Here is a 23,050-nt window from a genome sequence, read left to right as displayed (position 1 = left end):
AATTTTTCATCTATTTTAATATTTGTTGGAAATTGATTCAAGTTTTCAAGCAGCGTTCATGACATATGCATACTAAATGGTTTTTAGATTTCAGTACTTTTTTAATAAATTTAAATAGTAGTTTTATTTATTTATTTTTAAATTTAAAATAATATACTCCCTCCGTCCCATTCAAGATGACCACCTTTCCTTTTTTATTTGTCCCAATCAAGATGATCACTTTCCAATTTTGGAAATAACCTAATCTCTCATCTCTTTTCATTAAAATATTCAACTACCTTTTTCCTCTCTACTTTATTTCACCTAAGACCATATTTATCGGTCATTTATGGTCGACCTCCATGTCACCAAACAATTAAAAAAAAAGAAAATTATATAAAAAAGTCTCTCTCTCTCTCCTTGGCCATGGTTGCATTCCAAGCAACCACATACCCGCTCCATCTCATTTCACAATTCAGCCAATGAGATTGTGCCATTTGATACAATCTCATTTGTTGCTGAATATATTTTTTAAAATTTGTATATCTTTAATATATTATATTAAAAAAATTATATTAAAATTCATAATTTTTAATTCTCTATAAATAGAGACCACAAAAAAAATAGTTTTTCATTAAAAGAAATTTCATCTTTTCTCCTTGTATAATTATTTTGATTTCAATGTCTAATTTTCCTCTTTGTTGGTTCACCAATTAGGTATTACAATTTTTATAATTTATATTTTTTATTTGTTTATTTTTATAATGTTTAGTTTTTTATTTATTGTGTTTTTATTAATAAATTTTATTCTGCAATGATAAATATTTCATGTAATAATATTATTATTTAAAAATAATATAAAAATAAATATTATAATGGTGTAGTTGGATGGTCATTGATAAACCATGACAAAAGGTGTGGTTGGGTAAAGGGGTGGGTCGATACGATATATCGTATCGAAAACGTTGTATCGTATATCGTATCGAAAATATCGATATGAAAGAATTTCATATCGTTATCGTATCGAAAGTTTCGATATGAAGGATATCTATATCGTTATCGTATCGATATTTCGTACCGAAATTCGATATATCGAAAATATCGATATATATCGTATATTCGATATATATCGTATATTCGATATAAACGATATATCGTACCGAAATTCGATATATCGAAAATATCGATATATATCGTATATTCGATATAAAACGATATATCGAAAATATCGATATATATCGTATATTCGATATAAAACGATATATCGCGATATAAGGAAATTCATATCGTTATCGTATCGAAAACTTACGATACGGTATCGTTTCGTATCGAAAATTGCGATATATCGAAAATCCGATAATTTTTCGATATTTTTCAATACGATACGAGCGATATATCATTTTTTCGATATTTTTCCCCAGCCCTAGTTGGGTTGGTTGAATATTGATGAAGTGGATGAGATATAAATGAATTAAATATTGAAAAAGTGGATGGTTGAGTTGAGTTTGGTGGTTACTGATAAACATAGTCTAACAACACTTTCTAAAATCTCGTGCCATTTGAGAATGTGACCATCTTGAATGGGACGAGGGAGTAATTATCTATTTTTATGTAATATGAAGTCATTTTTCTTTTTTTTTTTTTAAATGATGATTGAAAATGAGATGAGCTTGAAAATTTGGTTGAAATTGCAGAATGTGATAGAAGAAAGAAATGATGATGTTAAACACGCATTTGTGGTGGAAGTTTCCAGGCAGAATGGGAATGGGAATGGGAATGGGAATGGGAATGGTGTGTGGTGTATTTAAAGTGATTGTGTGTGGAGCACCAAGAGTGTGAACCCGCCCCCGCCCACAATTACTTGTCTTAGTGCAGCGTGTCGGCCTCACTTATTGCACTTTCTATATGTTTCCTCTTCAAACTTACTCCACCCCACAATTTATAACAATTCCTACAGATTATATAATGTTTATTGTTTTCATCATATGAAGTGCCTTCACCAGATTTTAATGCAAACATAAGTGCAATATCTCCATTTTATAAAATAAAATATAGGGACCAATTTACAATACTAAAAGTGATAGGGAATTGTAAAAATAAAATTATAGACTTCGATTGATAAAATTAATAAGAAAATAGATGAGTAAATAAATAATCTAATTTTTTTAGTTTATAAATAATTATTAAAATTGCATAATTACAGTTTTCTATCACATTTATATTAAATTAAATTATTTTATATTATCAAATCACACCTTCATCACCTAAATCAAACCCCTCCGAAAAGCATATTAAAAACAGTTTATTGCTTCTTATGCAAATAAATTCTTCATTCTCATAAAAATTCTGAGCTATTTAACTGGATCATTTGTTGGGCTAGTCTTAATGGGCCAAGAAGGCCTGCTTCCCAACCCCTATTGCTTAAACCTTAAACCCCACCATTAATTTTCTGTTCTTCTCTCTGCTGTCTGCTCATACCGGACGAACAGACCTGCCGCCTCGAGTTTTCCGTTGAGCCCTCGCTGCCTAGCTCTTCGTCTCCATTCCCGCTCCGCCCGGCCTCCTCAGGTGCTATATTTTTCTTGCAAAATTATGATTTTTGGGCCGTTTCTCAAAGTTTTTGTAATTCGGCTTTCAAATTCTGACGGGCTGTTTGGTGTAGTATCTATGTTCGTATTAGTTTTTTAATAGAATTGGCGTTACCTCATTTTTATTCAGAAATACTGGTTACTTAAGTTTAGTTGGAAAATACCTCATTTTTCTCAACATTCTGCTTTTATATATAGTATAGATTCATGAATTATTAAATTTAGAATTTCGGTTCACCAACTTAGTTACAAAACGTTCAATTCGCTTCTGAACTTCGTTAGAAATCAGGCTGAGGAAGGTCGACCATGGTGAAGGTGAAAACGAAATCCCAATCGAAGAAGTCCAAAAGAGGCGGCGTGGATTTCAAAGTAATTAACTGAAATTCTTTACCCTGTGCAAGTTATGTTACTCAGTAAAAAAGGATCGATAGTGAATAAATTCTCAAGTTTTTAAATTTCATTTTTCTGTAGAAATTTAAGCGGAAAATCGGCCGCAAACTGCCTCCTCCGAAGAACACTACCAACACCGAAATAAAATCTAAAGCGATAGTACTTCCAGAGCAAAGTATAGCTTCTGAAAGGGTGGGTTTAGCAACTAGCAAAAGGGGGTTGACGTTGAAGGAGCTTCTTCAGCAGACAAGTCATCATAATGCTAAATCCCGTAAAGGTATGTTCACTCTCACTTTGTAATATTTCTTTTAGTGTAGTACTTGGACATATTTGATTTATATATATATCAATTCTGCTGATGGTTCCTTCCATACGAAAATATATTTCAATAATAATGTCTTCCTATGATGCCTAGATGAGTAAGATTACCAAGTGACATCTATTGCATTGTGTTCGGTTGATAAATTTTCCCTTGCTGTTTGATGCCCCTGTTTTCACTTTGTGCCTTATAGTTAACGTGTGTTGCCTTTTTTACAGATGCGTTGCATGGTATCAAAGATATACTCCTTAACAACCCTGATGAGCTGAAGTTACATAAACTTTCTGTTGTGGAAAAACTTCGTGAACGAATTGGTGATGATGATGAGTTTGTCCGTGAAACGCTTTATCAACTTTTTAAGTCAGTGATTTTCCCTGGTGGTACAAAGGTATTTCTGGTCGTTGCATAATATGTAATCTATGAAGTTCATAACTTACTTTGTGGCGTCAAATTTGTATGGAATAACCGTTAGATTGTTATTTGTAAGACTGACATTCTCCCCATGTTTTCAAGTTTAAGGCTGAGCTGTTGCTTTAGTTGATTTTATGCTTTGACTCTTGCAGGACAACCAAGGACCAGTTGTTTCTTTGATGATGGCATATGTTTTTAATGCTATCGCCCATTTAGTACTTGATGTTCGTTTGATGGCTTTCAAATTTTCCGACCTTGTTGTCCAGTTCTACCCCTCTTCTTTTCCCTTTTATGCTGAAAAAGTAAGCTTATTGTTTTCTTTTCAGTGCCAGTTGGATGCTTGTTGCAGTAAATTTGTTATGTGTTTGCATCTTCAAAATTATTTCTCTACATACTAATTCCTTACGTACTTTCTAAAATATCATCTCATCTCTAGTGCTAGAGTAGATATTGTTAAACTATGAGCTAAGCATAGTATAAGAGGTGAGTTTAGGGAGTGCAAACTAATTATACGGATCATCATTGCCCTATATATAGAGTTGTGTACAAAGGGATCCATGCATATAAGATATAACCATGCATTGTTAAGTTTACAACAGCACCACAGAAAATGAGAGCAACAGCTTTACTATCTAACTGCACCATGTAGGGTTGATTCTATGTAGTTCTAATTCAACCCCTATACAAACTGAAGTAACCATTTCCTATTGGAATATTGGCAAGTAGTTCCTGAAACCGAACCCGTAACTGGTTTGGTGAATACATCAGCCACCTGCTCCGTTGTTGAAAAAAAGTAAATATCTAACTCCTTATTGACCACTTTGTCTCTTACAAAATGTTTATCAATCTCATATGTTTAGTTCTTGCAAAATGAACCGGATTTGACACAATAGTAGCCGCACTCTTGTTACCACACCAGATAACTGGATCATGGTGAAGATTCATCCCAATTTCATGAAGCAGGGATTTAATACTGATTACCTCAATTGCAGAATCTGCCAAGATACGGCGATACTCTGACTCTGTTGAACTGCGAGTAATTACATTTTACTTCTTAGAGTTACAAGAGATAAGATTGGGACCAAGAAAAATACAGAAGCCTCCTAATTAGCATTACTGAATGCTTTAAGGTGAAGATAGGATGAGGGATGAAAAGCAAAATTAGTTCAGAGTGCTTCTGAGATAATGCAACAGGCGTTGTGAAAAAATAGGCTTAGCTTATTGACCATGAATGAGATGTCTGGTCAGGAGTGTGTGAGATACCGAAGAGCACTCACGGTGCTACGAAATTAGGTAAGACTGTACAAAAGAAAACTGTCATAAGGTGGGTTGGGTTTACTAGTTGTGAGTTTGGTTTTTGGATGTATCTTTGACCTTTACCTCGATTACCAGGATTCTGACTGTAGGCAGCATAAGCTTGAGGATTTGATTGCTGAGTGAATAGATAAACTGCCAGCAGCAGCAGCTGAGGCCTGGTTTAGCAGTTGAATCTCATTAGTTTCCAGAGCAAAATGTACCTCTTCCAGAGACAAATCCTCACATTTGGATTGGATAATGACACTGATGCTTTTGAACTCAGGACCTAGTCCACCAAGTACAAAGTTAACAAGATCAGTTTTGATTTGTTGACCTGACCAAAACTGAAGAGCTGATCAGAAATACCTTGAATTTCAAAACATAATCATCAATAGAGGGATTCCCCCCTTCTTCAGCATCTGGAGTTGAAACCAAAGCTTGCATACTGAGCTCTTGATTGAGAGTGGAATGAGTTTCAGAGGTGTTCCAGATCTGTGGGAAAGTTGTGCATTGACCGGAATTACCAATCATTGAAGGCGAGATCGCAGTAAGGATCCAGCCAATAATAAATTTATGACGGTGGTGCCAGATCAAATAGTCGAAATTCTGACTATCGCCTTCTGTGAATTGCGGCAGGGCATAATTTTGTAGGATACCATCCTCTAATCTGTAGGCGCGAGGGGTGGTGAAACCTTGAGTTTTCCAAGAGCTATAGTTTGTTTGATCAAGCTTGACGCATACGGGATTGATTGAAGGAAGAATTGGCTGAGTAGTAGCCATGAGATAACTCAAAAAGGCGATCACAGATCTATAGACTCGAGTGCGAATACAAGCAAGGCAGAAAGTGGGGAGGATCGGAAAAAACTTATCGATACCATGTTAACTATGAGCTAAGCATAGTAGAAGAGATGGTTTTAGGGAATGAAAGCTAGTCCTACATATCATCATTGTGCTCTGTAGATAGAGCCGTGTATAAAGTGATCCATGCATATAACTGTGCATGGGTAAGTTAAAACAGCATAACAGAAAATGAGAGCAACAACTTAACTATCTAACAGCATAACTAACATGCCACATCGGCTTCATTCTAGATAGTTCTAATGGATATTGGTGGAGTCATTTTGTCACCTAACTGTCTCTTTATGCTCCACCATTACCAATTAAACTCTGATGGAATTTCAAGCCAACTTACAATTTTTTTCCCATTGTTGTCATTGATTTTTTTTACACTCCCTATGATCATCTAATATAAAATCTTTGATAATCTCTACAGGTTCTCCAAAACTATGAAAATTTCCTACGGAAGAACCAGTTTTTAGAGGATAAGAGCAAATTAAAGAGCATTCTAGCTGGATTGGTTCGTTGCTTATCACTATTGCCATGTGAAGACAGAGAACACGCAGCAGCTAAAAATGTAATTTCTGGTGGATAGATGTTACTAGCAAATGTTGGAATTCCTAATTTCTTAATTTTATTATTATTTTCAAGTAAAGTTATATCATGATCCCATTGCCTTATTCTATACCATGTGAGAGGCATTTCATCCAATCCTCTATTCCTTTAGCTGTTAAAGTTCTAAATCATCTCTAGTAAGAATTTACCAGTTTTCCCTGTTAAAGTAAGTTACACAAGTCCAGATTCTAATGCCATAGAATGTCCTTGTTTCCTTCTACCACATCTTAAACTGTGCTTAGTTGGTGAGAGGGGTTATCTAATTTTAATTAATTCTGACCAATGGTGTGTGCAAAGTCACAAGCGTGATCTTTAGAGCCCTTCCTGATGCATTGTTTCTTGTGCTTATTTTTTGAGCAACTTTGCGTAATGAGCACGCTGTTTCTCCGAAAATAAAATGTTCTGTGTGTGAGTCTGTGATCTGCTAAAAGTGAGGCTGAATATTATAGGAGTATTATATAGTATATCATTGTAGCCTCTATTTATAAAGTCCACCACCTTAGAGCATTTTTGGCTATATTTTGAACTATTAACTATATTCATTATTTTTGTCTGCTAGCCGGTGTGGATTTTTTTTCTTTCTCGGTTGTATTTTATATAGCTAATCTTGATCAATCCTTGCAGGATATTGCAGATCCTGTAATTCTTCATGCTTTTGAGCCTGAGAGTGCAATAGAACCTATTGGTGAGTTTCAGAAACATTTTGCTTCCAGCAGGTTCACTTTTTATCTTTTAAGCTTATTAGTTTGATACATCTGCTAAAAGAAGTATAGGTGTTAATCTAACTTAAGGTCTCTTATATTGGCAATATACATTAGATCTTAGTTTGAAGAAAAAGCTATTCAGTACTTAATTTATTTCCATATTTGGCAGGCCTTGTGGATTTTACCAGGCAATTAAAGGATATTTTGCCTATTTTAGTGGCTTGTTTCCATGATTTCATACCCTTGATGCATAGCACCTCCCAACTAGATCAGCAATCATGTGAGTGTATGCAGTTTTTACTTCAGAGTATAGAAATCATAGTCAAAGTTTTGGTTGGTGGGATTTGTGAAAGTGAATCGGATACAAAGATTATTCCATTTTGCGGGAAGCCTGGTTTGACTGCATGCAATAAGTTACTACCACCGATGATATTAAAGAAGTTATGGGATGCCTATCCTCTCAACCTAGTTCATCTTACGAGAAAGGTAACCTTATTCCTTGTAGTAAACTAGTGGTTTCAGATTTTCCCCGAGTCAGATGTGGTTTTCTTCAGGATAAAATTGTTCATGCAAGATGTGTTTGAAGATGAAAGCTTTTTAGGCTGGCTCGCAATAATTCAACATGTTGGCCCAAGTTGGTGTGGCAACTCAATACCAATTGTCTGCCAAATCTTTACTCTTTTGCTGCATTACTTTGTTTCATCAGTTTATTGTTTATTCCTACATCTATCTGATAATTGAATTGAATATGATCACCTACTTTCCTTTTAGTGGTTGAATTACCAATAAATGATGTTTCTCAATCTCTAACGAGATAAGCCTTTCATTTTGTTTTATTTGGTGCCATGCAGGATTATCGACGAATATCAATGCTGAATACAACAATTACCCAAATATTTTTGCAGTTGAAAAACTGGGACCAGTCTCCCTCGGTTTTGTTGGATAAGTTTTTGGAATTCATTGAAAGCTCAATGGCTACAAAGGTTTGCTTTGACTCCTATTATTTGCTCTTGCATATAAATTAAACTCTACCTGGTAATCCTGAAAACCAAGTAATGTTAGAATCTGGTTTATTTGATCATCACTTTTGTTTCTTTAATGTTAGTTTCTGACAACTTGCAGAACGGCTGTTTGTATAAACTATTGTCTGTGTTTGATTTTTTAAACGGTTTCTAGCTTTATTTCCTACCCGATAATTAAAATATTTGTGCAGATGCAATTGGGTAAGATTGTCCATGAGAAAGACTTGGTTCCACTTATACCATACATACCAAAATTAGTAATGCAAATCTCTGGTAGCTGGAGGCCTCGTATCCTTCAGGTTTGTTATGGTTAGATATTCATATATGCTATTTTATGTTAAGGCAGAGGTTTTATTATTTTATAATTTTATATTACCTATTCTCGAGTTTTGAACCTCATTTATCATCACAGGCTTTTACTGAGGTTTTCAAGAACTCCAGTCCAGAGTCTCCCATGAAATTAGCCTGCATTATTGCAATTGAAGAAATGCTTGCTCTTGTAAGATGTTAATTCTATCTATTTATCTGTTAAATGCTTGCTCATTTATCATCACATGCTTTTGCTGAGGTTTTTAAGAATGTACATTCATCTAGAATTAATTTAATTTATTTGTTTCTTTGTATATCTGTTAACAATATTGTGATTGCATGTTATTAAGATTTCTAATCTGATATAATTTTCGAGCATCATATCCTATCCAGAAATATATATACTTGTTTGTTTGTATATCTGATATAATTTGTTTGTTTGCATATCTGTTAACTCCTGATGTTAAATTGCTATGAAGATTTCTAAGTCCTAATATCCAGTGACAATCAACACTCTGCACCTAAAGCAAATAGATATATAGTACTCCCTCCGTCCGCGATTAGGAGTCCCATTTCTTGGTGGCAGGGGTTTTAAGAAGGGTTAAGAAAAGTGGGTGGAAAAAAGTTATTGGAATATGGGTCCCACTTGTATATATTAGTTTTAAATGAAATGTTAGTGGAATGAGTTAGTGGAATGTGGGACCCTATTGCCATTTAATGTAAAAGTGAACCGAGACTCCTATTCGCGGACGGACGAAAATGGAAAAACGGGACTCCTATTCGCTACGGAGAGAGTATAATAAAACAGCCAAAGTTCACCTGTCTAATTTTGAAGACCTTGATGTTAGATTGCTATGAAGTGTAAATAAATGATACTCATGTGTGTCAAAATGGTATACTAATTTTAATACTATTTTGTTTTGTTTTGTTATTATATACTTTCACTTTGTGATGAATTATTATTAACAAAGTACTGGAGTATAATATATCCTAGAAAAATATGAGCTAAAATGTATTGGTGCAACAGGGAGGAGCTCACTTTACCTTGATGTGTGTCAAAAATGGTACACTAATTTTAATACTAGTATATTTTGTTTTGTTATTATACAGTACTTTCACTTTGTGATGAAGTATTATTAACAAAGTATAATACTCTTATATTCTAATAGTACTCTTGTGTGTCAAAATGGTATACTAATTTTAATACTGCTATTTTGTTTTGTTATTATATACTTTCACTGTGAAGTATTATTAACAAAGTATAATATATTCTAGAAAAATATGAGCCTAAATGCATTGGTGCTACAGGGAAGGAGCTCACTTAACCTTGATGAGAGTGATCCTTCTTTGTTATCCTATCAGATCAGTTGGATACAGGATCTTCCGTCAGTGCTGATTTTGTTAGATGACAAAAGTCCTGCATGTACAAAGGTAGTTTCCTGGCATGTAAATGTAATGCTTTAATATTTTTCTCCTGAATACTTCTACTGATGAGCTATATAATTATTATCAGTACCAGAATCCTTTATCAGTAATTGTTCTTTCCGCAGGCTGTGTTACGACTTCTTTTGTATGTAGGGCAATGTGCTCCACTTGACTCTCCATTCTCACGAGAGTTTGATACTTTGCAGTTTAGATTTAAAGATTTCTTTTGCAAACTAGTTGAAAATGGTATATACATCTACCCATTCTTCATACTTTCTTTATCCTTCTCCATGTGCTGACTGTAATGCTCTGTTTTGTAGACAAATGCTTTGGTCCCTTCATAAGGCATGCAGGGGATATTAAGGAGCTTGCCATTTGTTGCCTTTATTACTTCTCTTACATGGACTCTCTGCTTCTGCAGTCACTTGTTTCATGTTGCTTATGTAAGTATTTTTGAACTTCATTCTGTAACTGTTTCACATTTTATGCTGTTAATACTCTCCCGCTTGTTCTCCTCTAGTCCTCCTCTTTTAAGGAGGATAAGTTGAATAAAGTGGTTGAGGTGGAACAATGCCGATAACCATCTCACAGCAAGTTAATAGGAGTAGATTTGTTTGCTGATCCTGTTAAAAATGAAGGAAAATTTTTTGTTGCTTTATTTATCTTAAGGACATCGAAGTGATATTGACGCTGTCTCTGAATTTTAGAAAAGAAGAATATATCTATAGAAGTTGGGACTGTGACTGTTGAAGAGTATAATTAATGTGTAGATTTGCTTTGTCTCATACTCAGGCAATGTTCTTGAGCCGTTATTCATTTCCCGTATCTTTGAAGTTCTGCAATCTTCCTTTAGAGCTGGGCATATCCTGGTAGCAGACTATATAAGTATCCATGTCACTTTACTCTCACGGTTTCAAGTTTATCCAGGTAACTAATTTTTCTGGGAGTAGCATTTCGGGATGTGAAATTCTGTTGAAATATTCTGGGAGTATATTGCAGGGAAAAGTATAAATTATTTTTCTTTGTCTAAATTGTTGTATATGCTTCTTATGTTACTTATATGTCATTATTACAGATCCAGTCGCTGTGAGTGATGGGAAATCACACTGGAAGACATTTAAGAATGTTACTAGTGTTGTCTGTTCATCTTTGTCACAGATTGGTGATGATAATCTTGTCTTGCAGATGCTGGAGAAGATAATTGTCGATCAGATTGTATGTTAATCCTTTTTGGTTACTTCCCATATTGATTGTTTTCTTCGAACTCCCTCCTTGGATCATATTAACTTAGTTCTTAGATTATCTCTTTTATCTCTTGAACTAAGTGGTGAAAATAACTTTTTATATTCGATTATTATTTATCAGTGTTCGGATATACCTTTGGACAATAAGTGCGCCTTTGTCAGATTGCTTCTCGCACTTGACTCAAAGCCGTCAAGACTTTCGGATCTGAGTGTTGTGAGCATGAGCCATGTTCTTCCACAATACATGACTTCTGTGTTATCTGTAAGCATTTTTCTTAAAAAAAAATTTGTTTTAAAGTTAGTATATTTTTCCAGCTAGTTTCAACATCATCAATTTATTTAGTTACTTCTCTCATGTATAAGTTCAATTATGTCTCTTCGGTGCAGAATGTTCGGTACAATGATGAAGATTCAATGTCTGTGATCAGTGTAAAAAGAAGACAATATTACTTACTACCTTGCTATTATCTAATTTATGGGAGCAAAAGGTTATTAAGTCTTGTGTTAAATGTGATGGGATCTTGGGTATCTGAGGCTAGTTCCTCAGTTGATCGTTCGAATACAATATGTAGCATTGCCTCAGTACTCCTTCTCATGTATGAAGATGTCAAGGTCCGTCAGATTCTTCCATCGTGCAAGACTGAGATGGCAAGTGTGATACAGAATATGCTCAACTTACTGGTACGAATGTTGCTTCAATTTACAGTTCAATTTTAATATACTTTCTTTTCCAATCCAAAGCCCTAAATTATTTATGACACCACAATAAAGTCTCTATTTACTTGTGAATAGACTTGTGGTGAAGGGCCAAACATGACTTTGGAGGAAAGGTATAACATTGAGAGGGCATACAATCAGTTGAGAGCAATCACCAACAGTGAGTAGCAGTATAGCTGTAACTCTGGAGAAGTGAGAAAGTACCATCTTTCCTATCTTTCGACTAAATTATCCAAGCCTCGTTCCTCCAATTGTTGTTTATTTACAGTAGAATGAATGTCGTGAAGGAGGAGCTGGTTTCTGCCGTGAATGTTTCTCGGTTAAATTTTTCTTGTTGTTCTCTCCCTGAATTCTCAATCAACAAGGGGAAGATATGCCCGATAAAAGCCCTCAGCCTGCAGGCCGCCCAACTACATGTGCAACCAAGCATCCATACTTCAAGGACTGAGGCATCGTTGAATGCAAATCGCATAGTTGACGTCTCGGATACTTTTCATTGTTTAGCAGATCACCTTCTCCTCTATTATGTATTAGCCAGTAATGTGCATATCTTGATTTAGATAGAGCCATTAATTTTTTTTTCTTAACCCGAACTAGTTTGTGTCACAGTGTGACAACAGAGTGTCTCAACTTATAGTTTAAGCTTAGGAAAATTTTGCTCGGCTGCTATTAAGTGATGGTTACACTTTTGTCATTTGTAACCATTTTTTATTCGTAGATTACCCAGTTTAAAGAGCAGGCATTACGATCAAAGTACCGAATCGATTATTTGAAGGTGGTAATACACTATAATTAAACTTATGATGTTTTGTTTATATTAGTCAACTGGTGTTAAAGATGGCGATTTTAGTGTTTATTTTGACAAGTATTGAATATGATATTTTACTCATGTTTAAATACATATTACAAATTTATCCCAAAAAATCTTTAAAAGTTTCTTTAATATACAAATAAGGTTAATATAATCATATGATTGTGCTTATTAAGAATTGCAAAGAAATATAAGTGAAAAAAGTTAGTAGAATATGAGTCATGTTTTTGGGTATATTTTTATAATTTTATAATAAAATGAGTGAACTAACTTAATAAATATACTAACAAAAATAGTAATAATAAAAATAAAATAGGATAATAAATAAAAAAATCTACTAAAATGGGAAAGTGAGCATCAGTGTACTATTTTTGTCTCTTGTTAAGTGATTCATATTATTTTTTAGGATGCTCCAAGTTAAATGGGTCATTTCCAATCTTGGCGCTTTCTCTTTCACTTTTTTTTTCTCTTTATTACTTTATTTTCTCCACTTGACTAATGAAATTTCATTTTCTTTAAATTCTTAAAATCCGTGCCGAAAAGTATTGTCATACTTAGTGAGGCATGGACTATGGAGGGAGTAAATTCAAAGAACTCCCCTCACTAAAATGGAAAAGTGAGCAACCCTATGACATGGGCAGTTGCAATAGGAGTGAGTGAAAAAAATTCAAAAACTGAAAATTCAAATCGATCCAACTCTAAAAGAATAATATTTCAGACGGCCTAGCTCCCTCCCCTCTCCATTCTCTATATCTCTGAAATCTGAATCGTCTCCAACTTCAGCCCGCCGTCGCCCTCCCTCTCGTTTTCACTCATTGAGATTTACTAAAAGAAGTAAATGCAACCTCCCAAAAACTATTGAATAATATTTCCATAAACTTGAAAACTTAATTACTTTGATGTTTATACTGTTTAGATTTTTTGGTTTTTTGAAATTTCATACCATTTCGGTTTAGTTCAGTTTTCGATTCATCGGTGAATTCGGTTTCGATCGAGTTGAGTGAAAAACAGAAAAAGTACAAAAGAATTTATTCTTATTTTATCCTAGCACTAGTATTAAGAGTAAAGTACTATTTTGGTCCTAAACATATGGCCGATTTATGATTTTGGTCCAAAACATTCAATTTTTTAAAATCGAATCCAAAACATATGAAAATGCCGAATAGGTCCTTTTTGACGGTTTCCGTCAACTGTGACAGTCAACCGTCATTTAGGCCAATTTTGACCCGATTAGCTGATTTTAATTACTGTAGTTAATTAATTTTTTTTAAAATTTTCAGATTGTTAAATTAAAATCCTGAAAATGTTAAATGAAAATGAGGAAATTTGGGTAATATAATTTCTCTTTCCAACACTTAATTTCATTCAAATTTCTTCCCCCTTTTCAGAAATTAGTGAATGCTTTGAGCTTTGTTTTTTGTTTTGTTGTTGTTGTAACACTTTTGTGTATGTTCAAGTAATTTGATGATGGAGTGTTTGAAAACCCTAATTTTTTGTTCCTATTTGAATTTTGAAGGGAATCCTTCTTATTCTTCCTAGAAAATCAGCAGAAATCAAACTGATTCAAGTAATTGGAGAACCCTAAAATGCAAGGCAAAGTAGTCCATATAAATTATTTACTTCCACTTGGTCTTGAACATTTAACCACACCCAATGCAGACTTACAAGCAAAAAAAATTGGAGTTGATGTTGGTTTCATACATTATGTGATTGCTTCTTCGTATGAGAATATTTCTTCGTTGACTATGTCAATGTCAATAAACTGACATCAAATTGAACCAATAAATGGACAACAAAATACAATACAAAGTGGTCTTTCATATTCATTTTCTACTTCGAATTGGTCATGAACATTTACACGATCAAAAAGACATTGTTATAAGGTACTGCATCTATCTTACCACCAACAAAACTCAAACACAACCACAGCCGGTGTCGAATTACATCCACAAAAAAATATTGTCATAAGGCACTGCATCAATATTAACACCATCAATGCCAAAAAACTATACAACCCCAAAAATCACCAAGTATTCATTGTATTTGTTACACAACATGACAAACGATTTTTAAAGCAGCATGCCAACATCAAACACACTTGAACAACTTTCCCTATTGTGGCCGGGTTGGCGGCACAACGTACAAGTCGGTTGTTCTTCATCACGATTACGCTCCTTCCTAACCGTTGGCCCTACAAATAGTTTAGAAAAGAAGTGTCAATGATTATGGTTTACAATTGAATGAAAATAGTTCAAAAAAGAAGTTATACCTTTCAGTTTGCCCAATTGAATGCCTTGAGGACATCTCCTTTTGTTGTGTCCTTTTTCACCACAAAAGCCGATACTTGTACTCCAACATCAGCCCCTTCCTCGACATTCTCTGGCGTCCATCCTCCTCATCCCGGGCTGTGACAAGTCGACGGGCTGTCTTTGCTGCCTTTGCTTTGACTTTACTTCTTCCAGCTAGTTCTTCAGCCGTTTTTTGCCTTGCTCCCTTCGGACGTCCGAGCAATCGTGTAAGGTCTGGTGGAACGATATCGGGATGGGGAGTCCTCGGCCACATATCTGGTCCATGTACCGGGTAGATGACGGGCGCATACACCAATTGCAACGTCTCCGTTGAGTACCATTTAGCTACAAATGAGTCCACATCCTCGCCTGTCATCTCAATAGCAGCAATAGCGTGTTGGCTTGGTAACCCGGTCAACATCCAATGCCTATAGCTGCAAGTCCGATCCCGTATATCGACCACGAACTGCTCATTGAATTTGGTGTTCACCTGATACACCCATTCACCAGCCTCTCTCACCATACAATCTCCAATCTTTTATTTTATCTTCTCAAGCTTCTTCCGTATCTTGGGCCCGACACAATCCTCCAACTTTGCAGCCATCTTCCGTTGGAAGGTGAACATGTCCATCAAATACATGCGAATGCATTCTAGCATGCCATACAAAGGCTTCTCCCGTGCAAACAAGAGGACTCTGTTGTAACATTCTGAAATGTTGTTGACTAGAATGTCACAATTGGCCTCAAAACCAAAGAAAGCTCGGCTCCAACTCTCCTTGGTTGTGTGCGAGGTCAGCCACGTGTGCGCAACCGTGTTCAGCTCTTTCAACTAATCCATGACCTTGTTGAAGGCATATACGTTTGTTGCACGAGCTGCTTCCCATATCTTATCTTTTAGCGTCGGGGACGGGAAAACCTTTTTGAAGTTGTTGTGCATATGCCACACACAAAAGCGGTGTTCGGCATTATAGCAGCAGCTTCGGACGGCATTGATCAGGCCCTGCCCATGACGAAGAAATAACATTAGCTAATAGTTAACTGATTACTTTACAATTTAATTCTGTACCTTCTGTCTATCGGAGATGAATGTCCACTTGCTCGAATCCTTGATGTCCAAATCCTTTACCAAGAAATTCAAAAACTAGCTCCAAGTATCAGTGTTCTCAATGGCTACAACACTATATGCGATGGGAAAGATCTGATCGTTCGGGTCTAATCCAATGGCAGTGAGTAGTATGCCCTTCCCTTGTCCTTTGAGGTGGCAACCATATGATGCGCATGCAGTGCTGCTTGAAGGAAGTCTTACAAGTTTCATAAGCTATGTAGATTCCATTGAACTTGTCGTTCCCATCCGACATGAGCCTAGTTGCTAGGACAACGGTGCTCCCTGGATTTTCCCTCAAAATCTCTGCCCTATAATCATGCAGCCTCTTGTACTACTTGATTGTATCATCCTCGATCAGCCTCCTCGCACGTGCCATTGCACGCTTCGCCTTTCCCACAGAAATGGTTATCTTCAACTCAAATTGCACCTTCTCCACAAACTGAGCAACCGCCATCCTAGGGAATTGCAACAAGCAAAACAATGAATTTTGTCATTCTTCTTGAGCCTCAACTTCTTACCCAACTTGACACCTTGATGACGAATTAGTTCTGCAAAATCTTCCTTGGAATTGAACCGCAACCCTACTTCCAACCTTGGATCATTTATATCCGTACCAGGCTTGCACCCGCCAAGTCATCCTCACTTGCACCCGAGCTAGGTGAGTCACTGCGAAAATTGTTACTTTACCCACCATCATCTAAATCACTAAGGACTCTCATGGAATTCATCACATTCTTCCATCCCTCAACTTGAGCCGTCATGATGTTGTCCTCTTCCTTATCACATAGATCGTAGTCACTGTCTACAAATGTAGGCTGCCCCGTGTTGTCACCATCAACATCAACATCAGCCTTCCCTTTTCCCTTAGCCTTTCCCTTTGTTTTTCCCTTCGCATCAGCTTTCCCTTTTCCCTTTCCAACACCCTTAGCCTTTCCCTTCCCCTTTCCAGTTCCCCTCCCCTTTCCCTTCCCCTTCCCATTCCCCTTACATTTCACAGCCACAACTCTCTCTTCTTTTGACTCCTTCTCACTGTCTATATCCATCTCGTAATCACTGGCTGAACTCTGTACTAACCAATCATCTCTACCAACTCCCTCACCCTCACCCTTACCTTCACAAGCTCCCTGACCCTCCCCTTCATCAGATCCCTGACCCTCACCTTCATCAAATCCCTCATCATCACCATCATCAGATCCCCCATCACCACCATCACCAGACCCACCAGCATCAACATCACCAGACCCCTTAGCATTACCATCCTCTTCACTTTCATCATTTTCATGTGCGGTTAAACCACCTCTACACTCTCAAACTGGACTTGAAATTTTTTCCGTTGTTAACACCTCGGTAACAGGCTCCTTAACACTATCAATCACCACACCCCCTGGGTGAATTACATACACATCTATCACCCCAACACTGACCCCTAGCTCTATCATCTCGATTGCAGACTTGTTGTCAAAAAGCCGCACAATTCCATCCTTGAAGCTCATCCTTGGAATCCGATAATAGTACTCTAACCCAGTCACATCAAGCCCCAGCTTTTCTAAGACATCATAAACCTCGAGTTTGGATCATCTGTCTGGATCGCAACTGTGAACATACTGAAGCTCACCATTGACATAATTCTTCCCAAACCCTTCCTCAAGGACACCATTGTAATGCAATCTTGTAACGAAGGTCCCATCTGAATGAATACGTGTATAATGATATCAGTCATCATAGCTAAACAATATAAGATAACATATTGGTCCCATATATATGCTAAACATATCAGCTTAGTCCTAAACATTTACAGACAACAAAAATGGTCTCATGTCGTCTAGTTCCCCAACACCCAGTCCACATAACACCCTTTAACACCCTTTACAAGTCACAATTGAATCCAGACAAATAAACCCTTTTCGCATAACACCAAACCCTAAAAATTCTCTAAATCATTGGCATATACCCAAATCCTATTCAATGGGACAACTTAATAAATACAACACCACATTCAATACACCACAACCAATAAATGCAAACCCTAGTAAACAAACATGAAATCCGTTACATATTTTAAACTTTACCCCAACAAAGTCAAACAAATTTCAAACAACTTTACCTTCTGAATGAAATTCAGGAACTCGATCTTCAGGTGGAGGAGGCGGATGCGGAGGCCGTCTCGATTCAGTAGGATGAAGTAGATGGTGCGGCGGCTTCGACGGACACAGACGGGGAGGGGGATATCGAGACTTCTTCCTCCTCTCAAAATCAGGGTCGCTTTCTGGGGAAGCTCGATGGTCACCGTCTGAAGAACTAGGGTTCAATGTCTGCCTTGTTTCTTCTTCGTCGTGAGAGCTAGGGTTAGAACCCACAAATCCCGATGCCGACGAAGACCCTTGTTTGTTTTGCTTCGACGAATCAGCCGACGGACCATCTTCGGTGTCAGGCGGGTGTCCATGTTTGAACTTCCTCTTCCTCGCATATGCTTTTTTAACGTCGCCGAGACCTTCGATGGAACGGGAGCTAGGGTAGGGCGACTTCCAACTCATGGAAACCAACAATAATCGGTCGGAATCGGGCTGTTCTTGGTCGAAATCCTAAACTAGGGTTCTTGTTCTTCTTAGGAGAGTGACGAGAGTGACAAGAGAGAAGATAGAAGAGAGAGAGTGACGATTCATTTTAGCAAGAGAGAGAGAGAGAGTTAAAGAGTTTCTTTTCATATTCAAAATATTAAAAATTAAATTATTTAGGACGTGTTTGATACTCTCGTGAGGAAAATGTCGGTCAAACTATGTTAAGAAATAAAATAAGATTTTGACCAAGAAAACAAGAGAAAATGAATTTATACTTTTAAGTCTGATAAACCTCAGAATTGCTGGACATTTCCCAATGCTTGACACGTGTTTATTGATATTGTATTAAAAGTTAATTAACATTTCTACCCCTAAAATCAATGGTGATTTTCTATTTTTGCCCCCACCAAGACCTAACAACCAGACTTTTCAATTTTTTGCATCAGCCGCCATTCCTTTTTTCACCTCTCACCGAGAAGCAATTATCATCAAAGGTGCAAGGAGACAAAGCTTCTATTGAGGGCTTGTGATTTCTTTTGCCATGGGCTCCCTTTATGATATCTATCAATTTTTTTATAAGAAATATCCCAATTCAATGGCTTATAAATCAGTGAACTTGAACGATATCAACACCCCAATACATCATATGCTGCTTCGACGGGAGGCTGTCTTCTAGAAGGAATCAGAAATACATTCGAGGACCTTATCCAACGACCAACAACATCTCCCACCTCGATTTCAAACTATCTGGTGAAGAAACTTTGAAAAATGATTTGCAAATGAGTAAATTGATGGAGGTGCAGTAGTGGTAGATTTTTATTTTCTAGACACAGCTTTCAAAGTAAGAAACTAATCGGGTGAGAAAGCCCCGATAAATTAACTGATGTACACAAGAATAGTTTCATGCGCTTGGGCGGGCCACGCGCCTCTTCATGGGCCTATGCGAAAATCTTCAATTGTCATCAAACACTGGAGTTTGACCAGAAAATGGGTGTTTTTAGGGCTATTCTATGCTATCAAACAGACCCTAAGCAAAATAATTAACATAATATTAAGCTACTAATAACCTCATATTAAGTCTAATCGGGTCAAAATTGGCCTAAATGACGGTTGACCGTCACCGTTGGTGGATACCGTCAAAAAGGACCTATTCGACATCATTTTCATATGTTTTGGATTCGATTTTTGAAAAATAAATGTTTTTGATCAAAATCATAAATCGGTCATATATTTAGTATCAAAATAGTACTATACTCTAATATTAATAAAGCGAAAAAGTATAAAAAGATTTTGGCGCGAAACGAAATTCTGTGTTTAATGCTTTATAGTCACCGGCTCTGCAACACTAACATCGAAACAAATTGAAGAAGCTAAACTAAATCGACGGAGATGCAGCCAAAGATCAACGCTTTCTTCAGGCCGTCGCCTTCTTACCCACCGGAATCTCCGGAGTCATCTCCATTTTCCGTTGATTTATGTGACGCCGTTGCCGGAAAATCAACCGCCGAAACAGAATCCGATATCTCCTGTAAACGCTCGCATTCTGGTCGTCTAGAAGGGTAATTCTCGTCGTTTGTGTGCATATCACTTGAATTTATCTCGTTTAGATACATTCGATTAATCTATGTGGGTGTTAACCTTTTAAGGGTTTAAATTGAGGGAATTGGGGGTTTCAATGAGCTTTTGCACTCTTGCAGTTCTAGCATATCTGTTCTCTGTTTTAGGTTTTTTTTGGGGAAGGAAATTTTCTTTCAACTCTTAGATAGAAGATGTTAGCAAATGACCACTATGATTTAAAACGATTTATCTGCAGAGAAACATCAAAAGGACAAGAACTTGAGGACAAGCATACCAAATTGAAGCAAGGCAAGAGTAGCCAAGTTCTAAATAAGAAGAGGAATTATGCACAGATGTTCTTAAAAGTTGGACAGTCAGATTTTCTATTGCATACATGTAAAGTGTGTAGTTTCCAGTATGCTGCTGGTGATGAAGAAGATGAAAAGGTCCACAGAACATTTCACAAGAACTACACCCATGGGTTACCTTTTAAGGTAGTTGTAATTTGTGTTTTCTTTTCATATGCTGCTTGGTAGTTAAATGAATGCTAGTATATTTTAGTCTTCTGTGATTGTGGTTTATAAATAAAGGGTTGGCGCAATGAAAGAGTTATAGATGAACTTGACAAGGGGCGCATAATCTTGGTGCAAGATGGTGATCCTCCGTCTCAGTTCAAAAAGGTACTGGATGGATAAAGAGCTTATGTTTGATTTACTCCTCATTTTTTGGAGCTCTAGTGGTTGATTTGGTATGAATGCAGGTTGAAGATGTTGTGAGGATGATGGAAACAGAGCTTGGAGAGGGGTGGATACTAAATAAGCAGAGTAAGGTATTCAAGTATACTATACTCTCCAATGCTTAATTCTTCATGATATTAAGAATTAGTAATTGCGTAAGCATCAAGAACAGTGATGGATCTTTTGTTAATTTGTTTATCAATTTTCTTCTCCTTGAAAACTAGAATCTCAAGCATCATATGTAATGCAAGATAACTTCTTGGCATCTAGTTTGCAAGTAGCATGAAATATATGCATTTTGTATGATAACAGGTATATCTATTTATTTCATTGCAAAGAGTATGTGGATGTCTAGTTGCCGAGCCAATAGTTAAGGCCTACAAGTTACTCTCAAGCTCACTGGGTGAAAAAAGTCACTTTCCTGTCAAGGAAAAAAAGAGGACCTCTTCCACCCTTCAATTTGGTGTTGTTAGTCTACAGAGGGAAGTCATAAAAAAGGAACGTTTCAAACATCCAGACGAAGGAACTCATGATGGAATGGTTTTGTGCAAGAACGAGGCTGTACCAGCTCTTTGCGGTATTAGAGCCATTTGGGTCTCTCCTTCTAACAGAAGGAAGAACATAGCTAGAAGTTTGCTTGATGCAGCAAGGTAAATTTGTTGTTCATTCAGTTCTCTTGCTTTTGTTCATTAGATTAGTTAATTAGAAAAATAACATTATTATCAGGTTTGTATCGATGAAAACAAGTTATATAATCAAATGTAAGGGTGATGTTCTGCTTTTTACACCAGATCTTCAAGGTGTTGGATCAAATATCCTTTAGGCACCTAGCCATCTAATTTTTTAAAGTCTTGGAAATGAGTTCACATTTAAATTAAACCAGTTCACTTTCACTTGTACTGCATCAGCCGAACCTTTGCTCTTGATTCTCAAGAACCATAATTTGATATAGAATTTTCTTTTGTTACAGGAATAGTTTCTGCACAAGCATGGTTCTCAACCATACAGATTTAGCATTTTCTCAACCAACCACACTTGGGAAAGCTTTGATGTCCAGCTACACAAGAACAAATTCTTTTTTGGTCTACACGACCGCTAATATGGACTAAAGGTTATTTAAATTTTCTTTTTAAGTTATGATCCAATTAAATGCTTCTTCCAAATCTAGTCTTGCTACTTTCCTTTTAAGTTTTCCTTCCCAATTTTTGTTATATGGTCCTATTTTTCAGTTTTTACTGAACAAGGTATATAGATTCTTCATTCTTTGAATGTAGAAATATCTTAGTTTCAACTTTATGATAGTTAGATAAAATCTGTTTGAAATAGTTTGTCGTGTTTGATCAGGTAATGGCTTGATAATTTCATAATGAAATGAAGAAATAAATTCCTTTGACCTCTGACTTGTTACTTTGCCCTGTGTTGATCACTAATTCTTTAACTGATTTATTCTCGAATTGAACACTATTTGGATGTTTAATGCAGTCAAGGAAGATTCCATGTTAATATCCTGTTTTTTGTAGCTAAAGTAATTTCCAAAGAAATTAATGAGCAAATTTAAAGCCTATAGAATATTACAATTAACAAATATGTGAGGGTTTAAGATCTGAATTAAAATCAATATCCAATAAGCTTGTAGGCAGAGTGTTTTGTTTTGTTTATGATTGTGTCTACATTGTAGTTTCAATGTTGCTAATTTCATGCACCTAATATTCATAATGTATGTAGTGGTATATTTATAATGTATCACGAGTGATAATTTTTTTTCTTTCATAAATGGGCATTTAATTTTAATAAAATCTTTTCGAGCTCTCCGTTTATTTGAAATATCAGGATTAATTATACAGTGAAAATTCATTCTCCAGTTATGACCATTAGGCCATCCACAACGCTGTTCCTATACCGTTCCTATCTCGTTCCTTAAACCACTATTTGAGGGTCCCACTGTACTTTTTTACTCCATTCCTTAACTAAGGAACGGAATCTGCAACCCTCCGTTTCTTATCCGTTCCTTAACCGTTCCTTAAATTACTATTCATTCAATTTCATTTTTTATTTTTATTTCCAATCCAATTCAATTAAAACAAACACACTTCATTAAAATTAAAATAACATTACAACATAAAATATAAATACAACTT

The 23,050-nt window shown here is 36.2% G+C and overlaps 2 protein-coding genes across 3 annotated transcripts; both read left to right on the top strand.

Annotated features, from left to right (window-relative positions):
* The first annotated feature begins 2,400 nt into the window (after positions 1-2,400).
* On the top strand, positions 2,401-12,657 carry LOC121747513. 2 transcript variants are annotated; one of them, XM_042141567.1, is made up of 19 exons: positions 2,401-2,547; positions 2,857-2,936; positions 3,039-3,234; positions 3,495-3,664; positions 3,840-3,989; positions 6,257-6,397; positions 7,060-7,120; positions 7,309-7,625; positions 7,991-8,122; positions 8,353-8,460; positions 8,574-8,660; positions 9,779-9,901; positions 10,021-10,141; positions 10,216-10,338; positions 10,688-10,822; positions 10,971-11,110; positions 11,261-11,401; positions 11,527-11,820; positions 11,932-12,657. In XM_042141567.1, exons 2-19 carry the CDS (start codon positions 2,874-2,876, stop codon positions 12,022-12,024), a joined length of 2,595 nt encoding a protein of 864 aa, XP_041997501.1. In that variant the 5' UTR covers positions 2,401-2,547; positions 2,857-2,873; the 3' UTR covers positions 12,025-12,657. The 2 variants fall into 2 exon arrangements, with proteins under 2 accessions (XP_041997501.1, XP_041997508.1); XM_042141574.1 differs by having other exon boundaries at positions 2,411-2,547; positions 2,850-2,936.
* A 7,321-nt stretch (positions 12,658-19,978) lies between these two features.
* LOC121803238 (protein CHROMOSOME TRANSMISSION FIDELITY 7-like) lies at positions 19,979-22,291 on the top strand. The gene is made up of 6 exons (XM_042202925.1): positions 19,979-20,177; positions 20,432-20,669; positions 20,766-20,855; positions 20,936-21,004; positions 21,225-21,562; positions 21,883-22,291. The coding sequence occupies exons 1-6, from the start codon at positions 20,008-20,010 to the stop codon at positions 22,019-22,021; spliced, it is 1,044 nt and encodes a 347-aa protein (XP_042058859.1). The 5' UTR covers positions 19,979-20,007; the 3' UTR covers positions 22,022-22,291.
* Positions 22,292-23,050: the final 759 nt, after the last annotated feature.

This window comes from Salvia splendens, chromosome 1 (assembly GCF_004379255.2).
Source record: "Salvia splendens isolate huo1 chromosome 1, SspV2, whole genome shotgun sequence".
Classification (NCBI taxonomy): domain Eukaryota; kingdom Viridiplantae; phylum Streptophyta; class Magnoliopsida; order Lamiales; family Lamiaceae; genus Salvia; species Salvia splendens.
This window is presented reverse-complemented; position numbering and strand designations above follow the sequence as displayed.

Excerpts from the sequence above, each read along its gene's own strand:
- LOC121747513 (XM_042141567.1), top strand. The coding sequence starts at position 2,874 with ATGGTGAAGGTGAAAACGAAATCCCAATCGAAGAAGTCCAAAAGAGGC. Across the intron at positions 8,661-9,778 it reads TTGAAGAAATGCTTGCTCTT|GGAAGGAGCTCACTTAACCT; the intron begins GTAAGATGTTAA and ends TTGGTGCTACAG. Across the intron at positions 10,823-10,970 it reads ACGGTTTCAAGTTTATCCAG|ATCCAGTCGCTGTGAGTGAT; the intron begins GTAACTAATTTT and ends TCATTATTACAG.
- LOC121803238 (XM_042202925.1), top strand. The coding sequence starts at position 20,008 with ATGCAGCCAAAGATCAACGCTTTCTTCAGGCCGTCGCCTTCTTACCCA. Across the intron at positions 20,178-20,431 it reads CATTCTGGTCGTCTAGAAGG|AGAAACATCAAAAGGACAAG; the intron begins GTAATTCTCGTC and ends ATTTATCTGCAG. Across the intron at positions 21,005-21,224 it reads TACTAAATAAGCAGAGTAAG|GTATATCTATTTATTTCATT; the intron begins GTATTCAAGTAT and ends GTATGATAACAG.